Genomic DNA, 22,400 nt, shown 5'->3' on the forward strand with positions numbered 1-22,400 from the left:
GGAAAATGGTTAGTCAAATAGTTAATCAAATATAAAAGTAATAAAATGTCAAATAGTCTAGTTAATAGATGTCATACTCTACATGGATTATCATCTTTCAGAGGAGTAAAATACAATAAAATACAGTTGACACTAAACTCTTATAAGCAATATTTACTTTTTTCAATGATGATTCACAAGGATTTAAGAGGTCCTCATGTATCATTATATGTATCAAGAACCAATATCCTATGATGGTGTGGAGACACCATTAATGCTGATTGAATGATAGGAGCAGAATCCTCTTTAATAGTCACATTTGGCTGTCATTGAATTGCTATCTCATAGGACAAACCCTCAATATATCCCAACATAGATTAACCTCTCCTGCCATCAGTTTCCTCTTTTATAAAATGAGGAAATTGTAATAAATAATTCCTATGGCCCCTTCCTATTCCAAATCTGTACTCTAGGATCACTCAAATATGGTATGAGCATGGAAAGGTGATAACATAAACTTCAAGATGAATTGTACTGGTTAAATGCCTGGAAGTGTGTCTGGCATATGAACATGATTAGAGGACATTTTTAAAATACAAAGGCATAGTAGAAATTGTTACAAACCAATGTATATGAGCTCTTTAAGGGAAAATGCTATGTTGTCTGAGTTTAATTATAGAGCAAAGGTGTCAAACTCCAATATAAAGGGACCCAGGCTGCATATTGACCATGAATTAATATCACATTATATTTTTATTTATTTTGGTAAACATTTCTCAATTAGATTTTAATATGTTTCTTTGGTGAGTTTTGCAGATATCTACCTCTGCTGTTACTTTGGAGTAGAAACTAAAATGTTAAGTTGTTTGTTTATGTTTAACTCCATATTTCAGTAATCCAGGCCTGACTTATTTAACTCCAAGCCAAAGGCAGACACACCTCTGTTCAACCATCACTACTAACAAAATGTCACCATCTAATCCAAAGGTTTCATACTATCACAAATAAAGTATGTGATAAATGGCTCAATGTATGAAATGGGTGTTCACACCTTTTGCAGTTAGTTCACACCTTTTTGTCATTAAAATGGGTAGATCTACTTTAAGTACTGGGTTTACACTTTGGGGGATTAAAATATAAAAATAGATAGGGGACTACAATTTAATCTTCTCAATAAAAGAAGAGCTAAGTCCCTTCACTGATACAATCCGGGAGAGCCAAACCCAATCTTCATATAGGTCATACATTTATTTTCCAAAATCTTTGAGGATAGGAAAGGCTGGATCTGAGATTTTATTAGTGTAGGAACTTTCAGCAAGAAAATGCCTTTAATAATGCAGATCAGCACTTGTCTGCCATTAATTATTTTATAAAGAGTTGCACTAAGTAATTTGCTAGGTATGAGTTGATGGACCTAGAACTCTGAGTGCCACTCTCTTGTCCACTATGTCACATTGACCTTCTAAAGTCTATAAATAATATCAATGATAGCAATAATTCATGCTTGCATAAATGCTTTCTTAGAATATTATAAACAACTTAAAGCAAATGTGTCAGTAGGAGAGGGGTAAGTAAAATGCTATAGCCGCAATATTTGAAACCCTTCCTCCTTTCAGGTTAGATTTATTTTTCCTTAATAACTATTAAGCCATTCCACCAGACTTGGTTGGCTCAGAGTAAGATTAAGGGCTCAGACTGCTGATGTCCCAATTCTTAAGTCCCTACTACAAGGTCCCAAAGAGGGTTGGATCCTTGGCTGGTAGAAGCAGGACAGGAGCTTCAATCAGCTAAATCATCTCAAGGGAGTTCTTAATGCCCAGACTTGTTAAGAATCCTCCTGCTATGACTAAGTAAATTTCCTTTTTGGAACTAATGAATGACCTATTAATATCTTATTTTATTACAGTATTGAACCTAAACTTCTAGGCAAGTAGGTGGAATCAGGCCTAGCACAGAGCATGAAATAGAAATAATTATTGTGGGAAAAGAATTACCATAATAATAATAGCAAACATTTATATGGTGACTACTAACTACCAAGGACTGTGCTAACTGCTTTATAAACAGTATCCCATTTAATCCTCACAACAATCCTGTGAGGCAGTGGTTATTATTTCCATTTTACAAATGAGAAAACTGAGGCAAAAAAAAATGGCCAGGATTATATAGCTAGTGTCTGAGCCGGTTTTGAATTTAGGTCTTACTGACTCCCAAATCTTGAGCTCTGTCTACTTTACTATACTATCTTACATGGAAAAGTCATTATTCTTGGTGGGGAAGCAGTTTAGTAAAAGAGTCTTTTTTGCTACAATTTATAACAGAATCAATAATTTCCTTTGAATCTTTTTGAAATTGCTGATTTTTAAAGTCATGTGTCACTAAATACTCTATCCTTGGCTTAAACACCAAAACCATCTTTCTTCATATAATAGAAATAGTCTGTGTCTTCTGCAGACTAGAAATCTAGTCTTCTACAATTTCTTACAAAAGCATTTAGTAATAATGTGTTGCCCTTTAGATGGAAAAGTGAAGCTCTTGTATTAGTGAGGCATATATTGTTATTTTTTCCAGCAAAGAGGGGGTTTATGTTGAACTATGCTTATTTTCCCACTTAGTCCCCTTTTTGACTAAAAGAACATATTTGGAGATGTTTAAGGGTATTCTCTGTATCCATGGAACAAAACAAAGTGAAATAGCCCACAGTGAAATTGAGGTGAAGAGTTTTCTATCATCAGGGAAAATAACTGAGTTCTTTTCCAACAGAGGGCAATCTGACTTCAGATCAAGAAATATCACTAATTGTAAAAAGTGAGTAGCTAGAGACTGATAAGACATTCTGCTTTGCTTTTTTAAAAAACATGGATTATAAGATTTTAAAACACAATTTATTTCTTTTAAGTATAGTATACATTAGATTTGCATGCATATTAGCATAGCTAACTAAATAAATGTGTATGCCTTTTTAGGCCTATACTAATCAATCTCTTTATCTCTTTAAAAACAAAACAAAACAAAAAAACCTCTTATCTTCTCAAATAATCCCTGGCTTGAACACCAAAACCATCTTTCTTCATATAATAGAAACATTCTATTCTATTTTCTGTCTTAGAATCAATACTGTATATGGGTTCCAAGGCAGAAAAGCAGTAAAGGCTAGGCAATGGGTGACTTGGCCCAGGATCACACAGCTAGGAAGTGTCTGACATCACATTTGAACCCAGGACCACCTGTCTCTAGGCCTGTCTCTCAATCCCCTGAGCCACCTAGCTGCCTCAATCTCTTTTTAAATAAGTAAAATGAATTAATGGAAAATTGTACTTCATAGAAAATCTTTATGCAAACAATATGCTAGAAACAAAGATTTTTATCCTAGAAGAATTAGTTAGTTAATCCAGAAGTGAAAGATCTTTTGAAGGAATCTAACTTCCTTAACTCCTTGGCCTGAACAAACTTTTTAAATTTAGAACTTGTTTCCTTTGATTATTAATAAGAGGCTGAATGTCTTCTACCAAGGAAAATCATCTTCAATTTGCTATTCAATAAAAATCAGCTTGTACTAAGCTTTCATTCTCCCAAATTCTGAATTGGTGCCATCTGAATTAACACATTTTTGCTGTACCTATATAATTACTACCTTTTGTAGTGCAGAGGATCATGTCTCTTGAGATAAAGAGATTTCAGACATCATTTAGCCCAACTCCTTCATTTTACATATAAAGAAACTAAGTCGCAAAGAGCTGAATTAAATTGTGGAAAGTTACATAAATATTAACTCTCAGACTTGGAACTTGAAGCCAGAACTGATGTGCTTTTCTTGGAAATGCAGAGATCCTAAATGATGGTTGACTATCTCTTCTGAATCAGTCCATCAGAACCCATAGAGGAATGGAAAGGAGGGATGGGCAGGGACAAGATGGGGATTTTCTAAAAGGATCTTAAATAGTCAAGGTGGTCAGATGAATTACTTTCAAGATGTCAGAAACCTAGGAGAGTCAATACCTAAGTGAATTATGCAAAATGCCTGCAGCTTTGAAAGGGAAAACAAGGAGGCTCTATGGAAAGTGAAAGATGTAATTCAAAGGGATTAAGTCGGAGATGATTCCTAGCTTCTCCAACTGCTTTGACACATAATCTCCCCCAGCAGATCAGTTTATCTACCTGCAAAAAAGTAAGAGCTCAGCTCCTTAAGTACTGGCAAATGACAGTTTCCAAGCAAGGCTGTTTTGATTAGGAATACAGGTCTGAAAACCATTCCAAGAATCCTGGGCAATATGGCTGAAGGTTTTCTTTGAGTAGAAAGAAAGGATGAAAGAGACAGAGACACAGACAGAGAAACACAGAGAGAGACACATACACAGAGAGGCACATGCAGAGAGAGGGACAGAGACAGAGACAGTCACAGAGAGACAGACACAGAAAGGCAGGGAAAGAGAGAGAGAGAGAGAGAGAGAGAGAGAGAGAGAGAGAGAGAGAGAGAGAGAGAGAGAGAGAGAGAAAGAGAGAGAGAGAGAGAAAGAGAGAGAGAGAGAGAGAGACAGAGACAGAGACAGAGACAGAGAGGCAGAGAGACAGAGAGAGGGTTGTTCTTTTTACCTGTTTACCTGTTTTTCACAGGCAGGCATTGTGGTATAGAAAAGCAGTAACCTGAGTTCCAGTCCTGATTCAGTTTAGAAGTATATACTTGCAGCAGCTTCAATGAATAGAGAGCCAGATTTAGAGATGGGAGGTCCTGGGTTCAAATTAGGTCTTGATATTTCCTAAACTGTGTGACCATGGGCAAGTCACTTATCCCCCATTGCCTAGTCCTTACCACTCTTCTGCCTTATAATTGATATTCATTATTGATTCTAATATAGAAGGTAATGATTGTTTTAAAACTTGGCAAATTGCTTAGCTTCCCTTAATCTCCATTTTCCACCTGTGAAATGGAGACAAGACAAAAAAAAAATTTTAAACTCTTACCTTCCATCTTAGAATCAATACCATGTATTGGTATGCCCCACATCTGCCCCCTGAAAATAACTCTTAAGCTATTCATATCATAAAACTGTTGTAAGGATCAGAGTGGATGGTTTATACATATTATCTTTATCCACACTACTTTGTAACCAGAAAACACTACATAAATGTCAACTCTTATTTATGTCTAAAATAAAAACCATAGTCAAATATATTGACAAACTTCTAATTTATTATATATATATATATATATATACACACATATATATAATTCTTTTGCCACAGACACAGAAAAAGTGAAGACTACTTAATAATAAAAAGAACACAAGGTCATTGAAGCACTAAGGATACACAAGATCTTTGCTTAGGACACTAAAATTAGCCGTTTCCCTCCATCCCAGTTATTAGCTAAGAAGTATCAGAAGGAAACAGGCTCAAAACATTTGTAGCAAAGCCATTTTGTGGGTGGGAATTCAATGAGTCCCCACAGTGCTTGCCTTGAGGTTGATGATGGCATGGTTGCCATGGACACTGGATTTCACTCTACTCGAGCACGTGGGATCCATTCTGTTCAAGGCATGAGGATAGATGCCCACTACTATTACTCTGAAAAAAAAAAGGACTACTGCTATTGCCTGTTTTGTTACCATTCATTTGCAATAAGACCTCTGCAACTTTCCATTCTAATCTGGGAAAACATGTTTCCCTGTGGTATCCAAAGCAAAGTCACACTTCACCATGTCAGAGCCACAGAGGTTTAAATCTATTTAGCGAAATGAGATCAGATCTTATAAAATACAGCCCTTTGTCCAGCATGACAGAACTAACACCATCTAGGAATAAAATCAATTCCTACAAGATAATGTTTATCGAGAAACAACAAGGTCAAATGGTCTATAAGCTTCATTAGTTGCCCTGGTAACTAAACCCACAGGAAAAGAGAAATAATTGGGGGATGAGAAATGGTGTCTATGAAGTATATAAATAATGTATGAAAATAACATTGTCCTTTACGGGACAAATAAAGCAATTATCCATATATTAATTTAATCCAATTAGTAAATGCTGTTAGATGCCTAGTTTGAAAAATTGCATGACAGATAATAATACTTGTTTTGACAAGTGAGTCTCTATCCTTTGCCAGTTTATAAAACTCGATTATATTGTAGATTACTGAAGCATATTTCTGCCACATGAAAGAAAATGACTGGCTATTTCTTTAGAAGCAATTGTACAGCAAGTGTAATTTGTTCAATTAAGCAGCATCAATTAAATTAATCAAGTTAATGAAAAATGAATTAAATCTGTCATTTTTACTTTAAAAGTTCGCTTACCATCCACAGTATTGCAAAACAACTAGAATGAGTATATAGACAGGTCATTAGGATATTAAGCTACTTGCAGGTAAAAAACAGAACTATGTGATCAACATGCCCATACTAATTCTTTCAGATCCTACGTATAATTCAAATTTCTTTAATCGGTCAGAAAAAAATATGAAATAAAGTTCACTTCATATAACAATTATAATACAAAGGAAAGTTAAAAAATGAGTATACATTAGCAGTGTCTTAATGCAAAATACTATATCTAATTTTCTCTTAATGGCATCTGGTTTTTCCTGTTAAGAAAATATAGGGGAGACCCCCCCCAAAGAACAAATTTTACTAAAATTACTTGTGCTTAGAAGCAATTCATTTGATGTATTTCAAATTTTGGCTAACACCCTTCTATATCATATAATTGGATGAATTTTGAAACATCAAAGGGGTCTTAATAGCTGTGTTGGATTTTTTTCACTCTCTGATTTTGGTGTAATGCCATGCTAGAGTACTATATCTTCTCTGTTGTACACAGTAACAGACAGCAATCATGCACAATGATCAGCTGTGAATGACTTAAATATTATCAGCGATGATCCAAGACAGCTCCAAGGGACTCATGAAAGGCTATCCATCACCATAGGAGGATCTGATGGAGTCTGAATGAAAACTGAAGCATGCCATTCTTAATTTCATTTCCTCCATGAGTGTTTTTTACCCTAGTATAAGCAACATAAAATCTTCTTTCACAACATGACAAACATGAAAATACATATTGCATTTTATATATAATATATAATATGTATAATATATATCACATTGCCTGTTGACTCTGGGAGTGGGCTGGGTAGGAGAAAGAAAGAGAATAAGGATTGCACCATGATTATTCAAAATTTTATCTATCTGTAATCATGAAAATATATATATTTTTAAATACTATATCTTCTCCTAAGTTATCTAGAAATCAACTCAAGGGTCTTACTGAATTGAACTATTTTGTTCCAATGACACTGATCCAGATCCAATAATTGGAACTTGGTTTTTCTTATTTAAACTGTATGGGATTATGGCCTTTTAAAATAAGGAATTTTTTCCTTCATAAACATGGATTTGGAGGGCTTCTTTTCTGGCCACTGGGAAATAACAATAAAAATCATGGAGTACATAGAAATTTAAATAATTGTAGGATAAGTCCAATTTGATTCTCTTTAATATGAAATATTTAACACATTCCATACCATTTTAATTTCATGTTCTAGATCATAGGGCCTGAGGAATCTTGGAATAGCTGAGGATACATAGAGATCCCCACATTTCACTGATTTCAGAATCCCTCCAATCAAGCAAGCAGGGTCTGGATTAAGTCCAGACACAAGCCCCTTAGAGTGGCTCAGGAATTCTTCCCATACTTGTTCTAGATCTGCTCTAAATCCCTGGAACTACCTCTTATACTTCTCACCAGGTTCCAGTTACCTATGACCATTCTAAAACATTAACTCCTCTCAAACCATTCCAGAGCCTGAAAGATGGCTTGAGTTCATTCTCCACCTTTCCTATTTCCACTCTTTCCCCATGTTTTCCAGGTTGATGGCTCCCATACCTCTCTTAGAATCCCAGTTTACAATATTTTAATACTGGAAATTTAAAGCAGCAACTTCCATAATTTTTGCCCTCTAGAAGAAAATAGTCATCTTCGTCATGGGAGATAACAGAGATTAAGGCTGAAAACACACAAAAGGGGGAGGGGGATGTAGATAGAGGCTGCTGCTAAAGAGAAATTTAACTTGCTTAATGAGTGTGCCCATGTGTGTGCATCTAACCTGGCTACTTGAGTTAGTAGATTCACTGGCTATGATTAGTATCCAGTATTTTAAGGCAAAGTACCCATTGTCAATATAGTATAACAGTGAAATATTACTGGAAGATCTATTTCCCTATTTTATTCTCTTTTGGTCCAAGTACCCCAATTGTAAAAGTCCATCACAAATGGCTTACGTTTTTTGGCAGTAAGTTTCGGGAAGTTCATATGGAGGTCTAGATGAAACACTTACTTTACAAGTTTCTGTTCATTTTCATCAAATAAATATCAATTTACAATATGCTAGAAAACCACACCCAGAAAATCAGTCATTAATATTCACAGATTTAGAGCTAAGGAGAGGCCCTTAGGTGTCAACTAGTTCAGTGGTGTCAAACTCGTATAGAAACAGGGGCCATTACAGCATACAGAAGGATCTTTGCAGGTCTCATATAGACTTAGTTTTAAAATATAATGGTATCTTCTGTTTATTTTACCACACTCAGGAGTGATGGACTGCACCAAGTCAGCTATGTGTTTGACACCTCTGACCTAGTTTAATACCTTCTTTTTATAGATGAAGAAATTAAGTCTTAGAAAAGTTAAGTGACTGGCTTGAGTTTACACAGGTAGTAATCGGCAAAGCTGATCCTAGAATTCAGGTCTACTGGCTTCAGATCCACAGACCTTCCACTGCACCACTGCCCTTTCCACATTTGGAAAAATAATTCATTTTGTTGGTTTGACAATTTTCCCCCAGTAGTCTGATGGCAATCTCTCTATGCCTTGTTGCTATCCCTGAAAAATATCATCACCTGGTGGCCAACCTTCTGGTGATGAAGCTCTCCACCCTTAGCTAGAGTGGTCCCCAGATAACAGGCATTGTTTGGCATCAGAACTGGACTTGAAACATTTCCAGTCTGAAAGAACCTGGCACAGCCTGTCCTCTGCTGGCACTAACTTCAAGAAAGCGTTCTAGAAGTCACCTGGGTCACCTCCAACACTATGATGAGGCACTGAAGCAAGATTTCCAGATAAGCAAGTAAACGGAGTCTTCTTGAGAAATAAATAAGATGTGAAAATCAATTGAAATGATAAATACCAATGAATCAATTGTGAAGGATATGCAATATTATATCATTCAAAGTAAAGGGAAGTAAAAGACATTTTAGTTTTTGAGTAGAGGAGCAGTGTTTTAAACATTACTTTGATATTTTATACGGGATGGATAGAAGCTGGTAGAAACTATAGTCAAGGAAAGAAGTCGAATGAGAGATGATTGCAATAATTTGGACATGAGATAAGTCGGCCTGGGTCTGGATGATGGCAACAGCAATGGATATAAAAGGATGAATATGAGAAATTTTTAAAAAAAGAAAAAAATGGGACTTGGTACAAAATTTCCCATAGAAGATAAAGACTTCTAGAATAGGCCATTACGTTAGATCATGTCATTTCCTTCCTATCTTCATGATGCTCAGTTTCTAAGGAAATGCTAATCATCTTTCTCTTTCATGAATCACCTATCTTTTTTATTTGTGTCACCCCCTCACTCATGTTCTCTAGCTATTTTACCCTGAATATCTGTGGATTGTTGCATCCACAGCTGAAATTAGAAATGAGAGAATTGCCTAATTCATAGCTGTTATTTACTTATAGTGGTTATTCTTTCCTCAGGGGACTTGAAGAAAAAGGACAAAAAGACAAAAGATTTGCAAACAGGAACATAAAAAGACAGTTGTGTTCTGGCAGGAGGGTAGAAAAGAGGTGTCAATAAATGTCTGTTCTACAAATTGTGGCCCCAAAGAATAGATAGATAGATAGATAGATAGATAGATAGATAGATAGATAGATAGATATACATATATATCCTGGTCAAGATTTCCTGCCTATGACTCAGTCTGTCCCCTCACACTCTGCCATGTACAGATCCGTAAAATGGAATGGGGGAAAGAATAAAGAAACCATCATAATTTGGGGATGGGGGTGGGGATACTGCTAAAAAGGCAATTTAAAACTCATCTGAAACAATTTGTAGTATTTGGAAGCAATAGAAAATCTCATGTAAAAATGTTTAAATACACTTGTGGATCTATTAATTAAGTATTATGAAAATAGCCCTTAAGAAAGTCCCAAGTTGGTGACTATTGCATTTGAAGCCTTTATTACAGAGACATGCTAGCCTTTCTCCTACTGTGAACAGTGTTTAGGAGCCTCTTATTTCACTTTAATTGACTTGTCACCTTCTGAAAATTAAGAAAATATAGAGTGTGAATCTGTGGGATTTGGCTCAAGCCTGTTACAGCTTCTAAAATAGACTCTATGTATACTTTTACCTTATCTTCAAACACCTCATTCACCCAAATAAAATTTAAGTGTTAGATCCTCAGTGGACCTATATCTGGATCTAGTAAACACAAAATGTGATGACCTCTTCCTTCTCACCCCCTTAGACAATTCTATTACTAGTTACTATGATCCTTCTGAGGCTACATTGCACTCCACAGGAACCAAGATATTTTCTTTTAACACCTCTCCTATAATTATATTTTTTCAGAAGGGAAACCAAAGAGGGGGAAAAATACACCTAAAATGGCTAAACTCAGTCTAATTCAAAAATGCACTGAAAAGTGGTTTATCAGAATTCCATGACCTATAGAGAAAATCTGTGATATTAACTAAAGGAAGTCACACATTTTAGGAGGGAAAGCATTACTTTTTGTCCCATAGACGGTAATCTCTGAAGGGTAGGTATTGTTCAGGTTGTTGCTGTTTTTTAACTTTCATGTGGTCATCACTCAAGAGACAGCTTATCTTAATAGCCAGAGAACTGGAAATAGATCTAAGAAAATCTGGTTCAAGTTCCTCCTCTGAAGTGAATTGGTTGTGTGACCTTGGACAAGTCACTTAACTTCTCAGCTCTCTAAGACAAATAGCAAAGAAAGTACAACATACATTGGTAGGAGTTTCATCCAGTAGGAGTTCCCTGTATCAATGAAATCACAGAGCCATTACCTGTCACATAGTAGGTACTAGATAATGTTTGTTGAATGTTCTTTGTGCAAGATTTATTTATTTAAGAAAGCCACATTCCAGTCTTCACAGTAGTATTTTTGAAAGCATTAAATGAACTGGAAACTAGCCCAAAGGATAAATAAATCCAAAACCTACTGCTAGGCCATTATTCTTGTCCTTGGTTTTATTCCAAGGAGTAGAAAGAAGCAACTTACTCTCACATGACTGCATAGAAACAATAACTGGCAAACTCAGTTAAAAAAAAAGGTCCTCAATTTTTTAGTACTTCAGCACAAAGTGTATTTGTAACCTTTTAAGTGAGGTTTCATAGGAAGGGGAAACCCCTTTCATATTTTATGGGAAAATCCCACAGTAGTGTGCTTCAGTGAAAAGAGCATCAGATTCAGTAAGAAGGGAATTCATCTTCTAAGTCTCAAGCTCTGCTAACTCAAGCTATGTGACCTTGGACTAGTCATTTCAATATCTCAGCATCTTAGTTTTCTCATGTATATAATGACAGCATTCTATACCCTATTTTAACTTGAAATGGAAAACCATCATAGATTTCGATCACCAAATGTCATTGGGGGGAAAAGCCCAAGACAAAAACAAAAACACAGCAAATACCATTATATTGACCACATTGCCAGGAACAAAATATTAACAAAGTCATATACATAGTGAGGAATCCTAGACCCAGAAAAGAAAGCTAACTGGAGAAGGAATAAAAGAAAAGGAGGCTGGACAGAGACAGAGACAGAAACAATGTGACAAGACCTAGGGAAAGAATGAGAATGAGAGTGTCAGAGACTACTGACTTGACAGATACTAGAGCAAACGGAAAGAAAGGAAGGGGAAAAAGTGGGGAAAAGAGAATAGAGGTTGAGCGCTAAGCAAAGGAAGTTGAAGGAGGCGCACAGGGAGAGAGAAAGGGGATCCTTACCTCCAGGGAGAGTTTCTGCTTGAGCACCAGGGCGGCGCACAGGTAGCCGGCTCGGCCGACGAACAGCTCATCGGAGCCGCACTCTAGGAAGGAAACCGGGGCGCAGATGGCGCACAGCTCTTGGAACTTGCCCAGCGGCTGCACATAGTCAGGCCGGCCCAGGGCGTGGTAAACTAAAGCTGCCACAGCGTAGACCCCAGCGCCCCCAAGCAAGAAGGCAGCTCGGGTGTCCGCGTCCGGTTCTCCCCACTCCTCCGCGCGGGTGCAGGCGTCGATGAGCCGCTTGGCGGAACGTAGATAGCTCTCCCGGGACGGGGCGAAAAGAGGGCACTGGGAGACGTGGTACAGCATGTAGGCCACCCCGGCCACCCCGCTGTACAGACCCCCTTGGCAGTAGCTCTCTCGGGCCGCCGCCCCCTTAGATTCCCCTCGGCCCCCCAGCTGAGGTAACTCCCTCAGGATGCGGTCAATGGTGGCCGTGACCAAGGGCGCTACCGCCTCCTTGCACTGCCCAGCTAGCAGGCTGCCTTGGTAGTCATCGAAGCGGTTGGTGAAGCAGCGTTTGCTCTCCATGTCCCACCTCCCCTTGATCTCCCCCTCCTTCTCTCCTTCTCTCTCTCTCTCTCTCTCTCTCTCTCTCTCTCTCTCTCTCTCTCTCTCTCTCTCTCTCTCTCTCTCTCTCTCTCTCTCTCTCCCCTCCCTCCTTCACAATCCTACTCCACTCCCCCAGAATAATCCCAGAGCGAGCTGGGAGGTGGGTAAATTCCGGGGGCTGGTGGAGAGGGTAGGTACACCTCGCTGAGCACCCACACCCCTGCTCTCCGAGAAACGGGATGGATGCAGCAGCGGAAGAAGGGAAGAAGCAGGAGAGATGAGGAGAGGAGGGGGATCACAGAATAGCAAGCAGAGGCTAGCAAAGTGGGTCACGGAGTGGTGACCGATAGGGGTGCCACTGATGCTTTGGAGGTTGCAGCAGGAGAGCAGAGCCCTCGATGCCCGGGGAAGATGCTTCCCCTGCTGTCAATGCAGTTGGCTTAGAGGTTGCTTCTTTTCCTCCAGGAACAGCCTGATGCTGTTGTTGTTGCTGCTGCTGCTGCTGCTAACACCACGGTTGTAGTTGCTGCCGCTACCTCCTGGCCACTCTCTCTGCCTTCTCTCTCTTTAGGTAGAAGAGTCCGGCTGAACAAAAGGGGGAAGAGGTTATCTGGCTTAACCTATGGCTAAACCTTAGCCACACATCCCGCTCCGCCTCTGGCTCCTCCCTTCCACTTGTCCCAGTCTAAAAGTGGAGGGATGCCACCTGGAGAGGCTAGGGGCGCGCGTGGCATCCCAGAGTGCAATTTCAATGCTGAAATGTTGCATCTAGGCGTGCACCTACTGCTTAAAGGTGAAGAAAATCCTCAGCAAGAAAGTTGATTGCTTTTCTTGTTGTTGTTGTTGGTACTTTTAAGATACTCCTGAAGTCTTTGAGGTTCTCTCTCCCATTTTCTTTATCTCAGAAGTTTTATAGGTGTAGTAACTCCCATTTTGTGCAAAATAATGAATCTTCCAAGAGAAGGTGAAATTCAAAGTACTTACTGTTTATTTTAGTTTTGAGTATACAGATTTTTGAGACTATAAAGAAGCACATAAGTTAAGAGCAACACAACTTGGAATTATAGAACTAGAGAACATCGTCATCATTGCAATATTATTTATTATTAATAACAAAAACAATACCTAGATATCTCAGCATCTTTAAACTGCCTCTTCTCCATTCCAGGTGATAATCAAAATGAAATAAAAGTGAGCCAATGAGAGTTAAAGATTTTCCTCAGAAATTGCAAATGGTGGAATTTCAGACAACTGGAAAAGCAACAGAAGAAATTATTTGGAGCAGTTTACAGGCTCTAACGGGATGTTCTCACAAATGTTTAACAATTGTCTGTCAAAAAATATAGTCAGGATATACTTTAAAATTTAATCTGCATCACTAACATGTTCTCCATCACTTTGTCTAGACAATCCACAAAAATAAATTTAAGTCGTAATTTGTAGTATTTGCTGATTTCTGAAGAGGATGTTCACCATTAAAATTTAATGATCAACTTTCTTCAGTTTGAGCTAGCTCCACCACAACTTTAGAACATAAATCTTTTAATTTAATTTTAGATTAAAGATAATCTAGTTCAATTAGTTTCCTCTAATTAAGAGGAACTGAGACCCAGAAAGATCCAATGACTTACCCAACCCATGCAGAAAAAAGTAGAGGAGGCACAATTTGAATTCAGGTCTTCTGACTCCAAGTCCTCTGTCCTATAGCATATACTCTGAGGAGTCCAGTCTTGTTGAATAACATAATCTTTCTGGAAATTGTTATATGTAGATAGAGACAAATCTCATAACATATATGAATATACATATATGCATATAAATATTTTTAGATGAAGCAGATTTAAAAAAATCCCTTGCCTTCCATCTTAGAATCCATACTGAGTATTGGTTCCAAGGCAGAAGAGTGGTAAAGGCTAAGAAATGGGGTTAAATGACTTGTGCAGGGTCACACAGCTGGGAAGTATCTGAGGCCAGGAGAAGCAGATTTTACAGTAACTTTGGGCCTTGTTTCATACAATGCAGATGTGGAACTCAATTTATGGTAATTCATAAAAACATAGCTTCCTTCCACCTGGCATGAATCCTAGTACATGTACTCTCACAGTGTCCTTCCATGGGAGGTTTTTCCTTTGTCTATAATCACATAAAGTGGGTATTTGAAGCAGAGTGGGGAAACAGCAATTAGAATTGAATTTCTCCTCCCTCTCCAGTGAAAGAAGGAGGAAATGTGGAAGAAGAGCAGGGGAAGGAGAAAGAGGCCATAGTTACATAAAGCATTCCAGAGTGATTTTTAGCTCTGTTAAGAAAGTAAGTCCCATCTTATTCAATGCCACTCTCCAAATCCTGCATCTTTTCTAACACTGTCTTTGTACCTCTTCTAATTAGAAGGTAGGTTCCTTGATATTAAGGACTGTTTATTTATTTTTTTTTGTCTCTGCAAAGTACCTTGAACAGTGCTATATAAATATATATATATATATATGTATTTATATATATATATGTAAAAAATAAATGTTTGCTGATGGAATTTTAACTTCAGATTTTATAGAAAGGGTGGTTGAAAGGGTTTGGGGGTGGGGTGGCTATGTAACTCAGTGGATAGAGTTCCAGGCCTGGAGGGAGGATGATCCGAGTTCTAATTTGGTCTCAGATACTTCCTAACCATATGACCCTGGACAAGCCATTTAGTCCCATTTGCCTAGTTCTTGCCCTTCTGCTTTAGAATTATTACTAAGACAGAAAAGAAGGAAGGAAGGAAGGAAGGAAGGAAGGAAGGAAGGAAGGAAGGAAGGAAGGAAGGAAGGAAGGAAGGAAGGAAGGAAGGAAGGAAGGAAGGAAGGAAGGAAGGAAGGAAGGAAGGATGGAAGGGAGGAAGGAAGGAAGGAAGGAAGGAAGGAAGGAAGGAAGGAAGGAAGGAAGGAAGGAAGGAAGGAAGGAAGGAAGGAAGGAAGGAAGGAAGGAAGGATTTGAAGATAAAGTCCTGCCTCTGCCACTTACTGCTTAAAGGAAAACTTAAAATCCACTTGGTACTTGTGTAAACATGAGCAAATCATTTCCCTTTTTTTTAGCCTTGGTTTCCATTAACTGTAAAACAAAGGTGATGAACTAGATGACCTCAAAGGTCCCTTTCATCTATGAATCTCTGATTATATGTTCTCCCTCTGTGGTGTTGTTGGAAGGAACCATAGGTGTATATACACTGGAGCCCATCAAGGTTTTGAATTCCTGGTGGAAGTAAAGGACAATCCTTGGAGTGCAAGGTAAGATTCAGTATATAAAGCAGCTTCCAGTATAGAATATGAGGAGATGTGGGGACAGGAAAACTGGAGAGCAAAAGAAACTGAAAGTTCCTCTGAATGCAAGGATCAAAAAGTTGTGGGGAGATATTTTATTTATCCTCTATTATTATTTTTGGAACCTAGCTTTATGTGGTTAGAAATTGTCTAACTCAAAAGCTAACCATAGAGGTCAGGCTGACCTCAGAGGTGTTCTAGGGGAGCTGAATGGCTATAAGGAATGCTTAAAACCCACTCAGTACTTGTTTGAGGTCTTCTTAGATCTTGTTTTAGGGCCACCTAAATTAAAGCTTGTGTTTTGGTTTCCTCAAAATTAAATGTTTATATTTGCTTGCTGAAGAACTACCTCCCGCCTACATTCAGCCAGTCAGGCAAATGTCCTTATGCCTTTGTCTGAACTTCATGTAATAGAACCTCAAACTTAGGAGGGAGCCAACCTTCCGGCTCTCTTTTGCCAAATAATGTAATAAATTTCTTTCTAAAACAATTTCAGTTTTTGAGGTTAGTTCTCAGAAATAACAAAATTCTCAAGGAATGATGAGAAGTCTATATGCATTCATCATCTTACTAATGTCATGGGGAACTGGTACATGAGCAGAGCGCTATTCCCCATCTGAAAGAGTCTGGGGGACCTGATTCTGGGAGGTGTAATAATATGTAATCAAAGTGCTTTGAAGACACGTTGGAGCATATGTAGATATTCTCCAACTGGGTCCAGTCTACTAACTAGGTGGTGAACATTTTTCACCTTGGCCACAGCTGTGTAATTGAAACAGGAAGTACCTTCAAAAAGCTTTAGTTGGCTTAAGCCTCTGGCTCTCTCTTTGTGGAAGGGCAGTTAAGTGGTACAGTGAATAAGTGGTGCCAGGTCTAGAATTCCTCAGACACTTACTAGCTGTATGACCTTAGGCAAACCACTTCACCCTGCTTGCCTCAGTTTCTTCATCTGTAAAATGAGTTGGAGAAGGAAATGGCAAAGTGCTCCAGTATCTTTGCCAAGAAAACCCCAACTGCGGTCATGAAGAGTCAGAACTGGAAAAGCAACTTAACTGAATTCTTTGTGCATCTTTGCTCCTTGGTCCAGGGAGCACTGGTGTCTGGTGAGAGCCTGTACTTTGTTCCCCTCCTTCCCAAATCTGTAAAAATAGTTTTTTGTCTCAGGTTTTATTCTTTAGTTTTAAGTGAAGAGAATGATGCATTTGGAGGTTTTAATTTTGTGTTTCCAAAAGGTCAAGAAGAAAGGTAACACACCTATATTAAGTATGTAAGTGCCAGGTACTGTGTTGAGCCCTTTACAGATATTATCTCATTTGCCTCACAACAAGCTAAGAAGTCGATCTTATTATTTTCTCAATTTTACAGTTGAGGAAACTAAGGTAAATAGCTTCCAAGTGTCTGAATCCAGATTTGAATTCAGACCTTCCTAACTCTTGGTCCAGTGCTATGTGTGATCAGCTGTGGGAAAGTTCAATATCTGATGAACTCTCATCATCTGATTGTTACCATTATGCCACCTAACTGTGTAGGTCCAGGGAATGAACCATCAGGAAGCCAGGAGCTCTGGAAGTCTGAGAAGTGAGGGAGTTGAGTTCATATTAGTGCTTGCAGCTAACCCAGCATCAATGCCATGAGGAATGAAGAATGATCCTTAGGGCCCAGCCCAGCAGCATCTGAGGATTCATCCCAGGCATGCTGCTCCTGCATGTGAAACTTGATGGGACCAAACAATGTTATATAGGACTTACGCTAATGCTGTGACCCCTCTCCTCAGCCACAGAAGTGGTACAGGGGAGAATGTGCCCCCATGGTATTGGGAAGAATGTTTGTACTTTTGTTTTATAGATCTTTACAGTAAATGTTTCTTTGTAATTTAGATTGATTCAGTGAAATGGAAATGGGACACTAGTCACTATTGTCTAACAGTGGGCTGAACAAAACTGAGGAAGTTCAAGCTGATGACATTGGAGAAATATGCTCCAATTCCTCAGAGAGAACCTCTAGAATTCTGATGAGTGCAGCAACCTGACTCTGGGATAGTGAGCCCAAAACGTAATCCCATCCCAAAAATGCAAAAAAAAAAAAAGTCTAATCTTCAAGATTTCCCCTAACATTTGCCGTTTCTAATAGACTTTGCCAATGTGTGATTCTGAACACATGGTTTCCATACCTAGGCTGAGTTATTTAACCCACATTCCTTTCTCAAAGCTGTTGTATTATGCAGATTATGCAAATATACGGTCAGAAAATAACTTCGGTGGGTTCATCAAGCAATTCCAGGAAAATTATGCAAAACTGTCCAGGAATAAAGTATTAAGAATCAAATGGGATTTGCTTATGCAAATTGTGAATTTCTACTCAGATAATTATAGGTGATTATGCAAAAAAAATAATTGGGTTACTCTCAAATCTCAAGACCTAGAATATGACACATTTTATTAAATCAGGTAGATTGAAATGTTTTCTAAAAGTTGATCATATTGAAGTCTGCCTTTATTCCCTGGACCTAGCATTGTACATGTTACCTACGCATTGATCCCTGAGCCCCAACCAGTGTGCTTAATAGTCAGTGCTTAATAAACACAATGGAATAAATTATGTAGAGGCTCTCCAAGATATAACTAAAGGAGAGGGTGCAAATGGAGCCTATATCACACTAACCTAAAAGATTCTTTAAATATAGGAACTTTCTTTTGCTTAAAAGAATGCATTTCAGGGCAGCTAGGTGACTGTGTTGGAACCCTCTGTAGGACTCTGTGTTGGAACCCTCACCCAAACTGCACTCAGGCAGGTAGGTCTAGGGTTCCTAGGAAGGGGTATGCCACACTTGCCTGACTTAAAACTCAGATAGGCAGAAATACACTTCTTTTACTTGATACTTTATTCCTAGGGCCCTAGCAGTGTACTTCCATTTACCTAAAATCAGTCATTAGACCATTAAGTGTTAAATGCAAAACGCTTTTTAATGACAAAGCAAAATCAATTATAATCATGTTTGTTTAGAAGGAAGAAGAAATAATCACAACTTTTACTCAACATAAGGCAAAAGCAATAATAAGCTAAATACTCCTTTTCATCATTTATTTAGGTCATATTCTCTGACACCAATGCATTTGATGTTGATGGGGAGAAATAGAATCATGCTTAAAAGGAAGCTTAAAAGGAAGACAGATGAGTAGAGGAGACAGATATTCCCAAGGCTTCTCGAAAATTGGAATTACAAGTCTTGATATTATTGAAACTTTCAGGAATAATCTGTACCATGTGAAACCTGTTTCCTGCTAGCTATTTGCTTTCTGATCCTCATTGCTTTCCTGTTGAATAAATCTAATGCTCTTCTGTTCTACAGCAGAGGAAGCCAAGGTTCTCTTCTTACACACACACAGCCACTCTTAAAAGGAAAAGTGTTGCACTCTTTCAGTGACAAACAGTTCCTTTAAAGCCAGAGAAGTGCAAAGCTCTTCAGTTCTGCAAATAGCAAGAGATTCTGCTTTGTCCAAACAGGTCCAAAACTCTACTTACAGCAAAATTGATGTAATGTTTGCCTTCTACTTTTTCTTCCTTTCAAACCAGAAAGAGCAAGAGGACCACACAAACACCCCTCTCTCGGTCTATAGATGGCACCAGAGAGCAATAGCTCTGATAGCTCCTCACAAAGTAGTTATATTACTAATAAGCAACACACTAGCCTTTCTCTGGACAATCAGAAGAGCAAGGCAATTCTTCCAATCAGAAAGTTCGCAACAAAAGATGTCTTAGCTGAAAGCCTATTATGTTATCTATCCCTGGTTTCTTTTACCGCTCCTGTGCTCAGCCTATTGTATGTCTATCTTCTCCCATAGCTTCTTCTCAGATTTTCTTTTCTGTTTTTTTTTAATCTCTGTCTCAGATTAGAATCCCCTGATAGTCAATGACTAGTATTTACCTTATAAACTCAAGTAGACTGGTGAAATGTAAACTCAATAATCCTTATATAATCCCTATTTATGTCCCTAAATAGTTATTTGATTTACAGTTTCACAGGAGTAAACTTAAAAATCCTAAAAACAGTCATTCACAAATGAGCTGATGAATCTACAATTCCTTGAAGCCATCACTACACAAGCCATAATTCTATCTTCAAACCCCACAGTTATCTGAAGAAGCAGTTTTGTATCTAGTCCTCACAACAGTCTGTGTTTCTTCTCATATCTTATCAGACCATTTCTTCATTAGTATTTTTTCAGTTTTTTTACACAAATGTTCAATATCTGCCTCTTTCGGTAGATGTGATAGGAGCAGAACCCCATATAAACAAATAAGTAATGTATAAAATTATACATAGCCTAAGAAAGAGATTCAAAGACACTACCTGCTGCCATATGAGGTCATAGGTAGGAAAGCTCTATTTGATGAAATCTCAGTGTCATTCTCTTGACTCAGCTTTTGACACTATTTTCTCAACTGTCTCGGGCATCCTCTCAGCTCTTATTGGAGGGCTGGAAGGTGGTGACGGAACACTAAACCACTAAGGCTTTTCTTCATAGAATATTTGGATTTGGACCTTCCAATCAACTCTTCATTTTCCACCTGTAGCCCTAATTATTTGAAATTGGCAAAACATGATGCTCCTGTGCCAGGTAACCTTTGGCAATAGTTCTCCCTCAAATTCCATTCTTCTTTTGTGTACTATCTTCCCCCGTTATATTGTAAATTTCTCAAGGGCAGGCACAACTGTCTTCTTTTTTTTTCTATATTGTATCCTCAGTATTTAGTGTAGCTCCTGGTATATAGTCGGTATTTCATAAATGTTTATATAGTGTATTATTTATTGGCTTGAGAAAAAAGGAAAAATCAGGGAAGGATTTAAGAAAGAAGTACTTTAATCAGGCTTTAAAGAATAGATAGGATTTCAAAAGAGATATTGATAACCAGAAGAAGATTTTTCTGCTGTTTTTCAGTCATTTTTTCAGTTGTGTCTGATTCTTCATAGCTCGATTTGGGGCTGTCTTGGTAAAGATAATGAATGGGTTTGTCATTTCCTTCTCCAGTTCATTTGATAGATGAGGAACTGAATCAAACAGGGTCAAGTAGTTTGTCCAGGGTCACTCAGCTAGTTAAATGTCTGAGGTCAGTCAGGTTTGAACTGAGGAATATGTCTTCTGTCTCCAGGCTCAGCACTCTATCTATATCCACTGCACCACCTAGTTGCCCATATAGTTTTTCTAGTTGATCTAAATCTGTAGCATCTTATTTGGTTCTGGGAACTAGAAGAATGATATTGGCAAGCTGGAGCCATTCTAAAATAGAACAACGAGGATAGAGGAGATATGCCATCTTAGAATGAGTTGAAGAAAATAGGGGTGTGAGCATGAAGAGTTAGTGGGGTCATAATAACTCTTAAAATATACAAGGAGAGCTTATGTGGGAAACAGAAACATGATGCCAGAGGGGAAGACTAGAGGCAATTGTTGAAGCAACTTCTAGAGGTGATGTTACCAATCTATTTAGGGAATTGGGGAAAGGGGAAATAAAATGAGAGGTTTGAAAGGGACTCTAGAAGTCATCTAGCTGAACCTCACCCTTTATAGAAGGGGAAATGAACATCCAAAGGAATGAAGTTTAATGCCCAAGCTTACCAAGCAAATCCCATGCAGAGCTTGAACTCAGAGTCAGGTCAATCAATCAGTTAATCAATCGATATTTATCAAATATCTATCACATGCTAGGGTCCTGCTTCTAAGCTCAAAGCATTTCCTACTACCCCACAGCTGTCTCTCATGGTTTTTGTTTCATTTCAATTGAAAGAGAAAGAGGACTGAGATGTTTATTCATAGACACAGTTCTATGGATAAAACATGAATTTTAAATCTCAAGAGAAAAAAAAAACAGCAAGTTTCTCTGTGCTATGCAGGAAATGCCTTTTAGTGTCAGAAAGCATTATCTATACTAGATATGCTTTTGGCTGCCCCAAATTGAATGTATAAATTATTTAGGATAAATAAATACAGCATAATGATTTATAGCAGATTTCACAAATTTATGTATTTATTCACAATAAATTGAAGATGTTATATTCTTGGGGGTGTTGTTTTTGTGTATATTTTGATTGTTTAACTCCTGAACCAATTGCAAATCAGTGGTGAAATTGAACCTTTTACATCCTGGGAATTTTGAATATATTTCTAGCAAGTCATTTTTATTTCTTTTTCTGTGTATGTCTTTTCTTCTTAATTAGATTTTAAGCCCCTTCAAGGCGGGAGCCCTTTTCTTCTATTTCTTTGTATTTCACACATTGCTTCTCAATCAATGTTTGTAATAATTGATTAACTGACACAATAGATGGAAGAGTTAATCTCTTCCTCCCTCCTTTATTCTCTGCTTTTTTTCATTTCATTCCTTTCAGTCTCCCTCACTATCGCTCCCATTTCCTTCCTCAAGATTTATTGAATACCAAACTCGGGAGTTTTAACCTGGAGTTTATGAAATTGGGTCATTTTAAAAAATCAATCAATCAA

At 38.0% G+C, this 22,400-nt stretch overlaps 1 protein-coding gene across 1 annotated transcript in view; it reads right to left on the reverse strand.

The window, feature by feature from the left end:
* LANCL3 (LanC like family member 3) overlaps window positions 1-13,193 on the reverse strand; it is a 110,432-nt gene extending 97,239 nt beyond the window's left edge. The window contains exon 1 of the mRNA XM_001367066.3: window positions 12,017-13,193. Coding sequence (XP_001367103.1) covers window positions 12,017-12,589 — 573 coding nt within the window. The 5' untranslated portion in view covers window positions 12,590-13,193. The remainder of the gene's footprint in view (window positions 1-12,016) is intronic.
* Window positions 13,194-22,400: the final 9,207 nt, after the last annotated feature.

Source organism: Monodelphis domestica, chromosome 4 (assembly GCF_027887165.1).
Source record: "Monodelphis domestica isolate mMonDom1 chromosome 4, mMonDom1.pri, whole genome shotgun sequence".
Lineage (NCBI taxonomy): Eukaryota > Metazoa > Chordata > Mammalia > Didelphimorphia > Didelphidae > Monodelphis > Monodelphis domestica.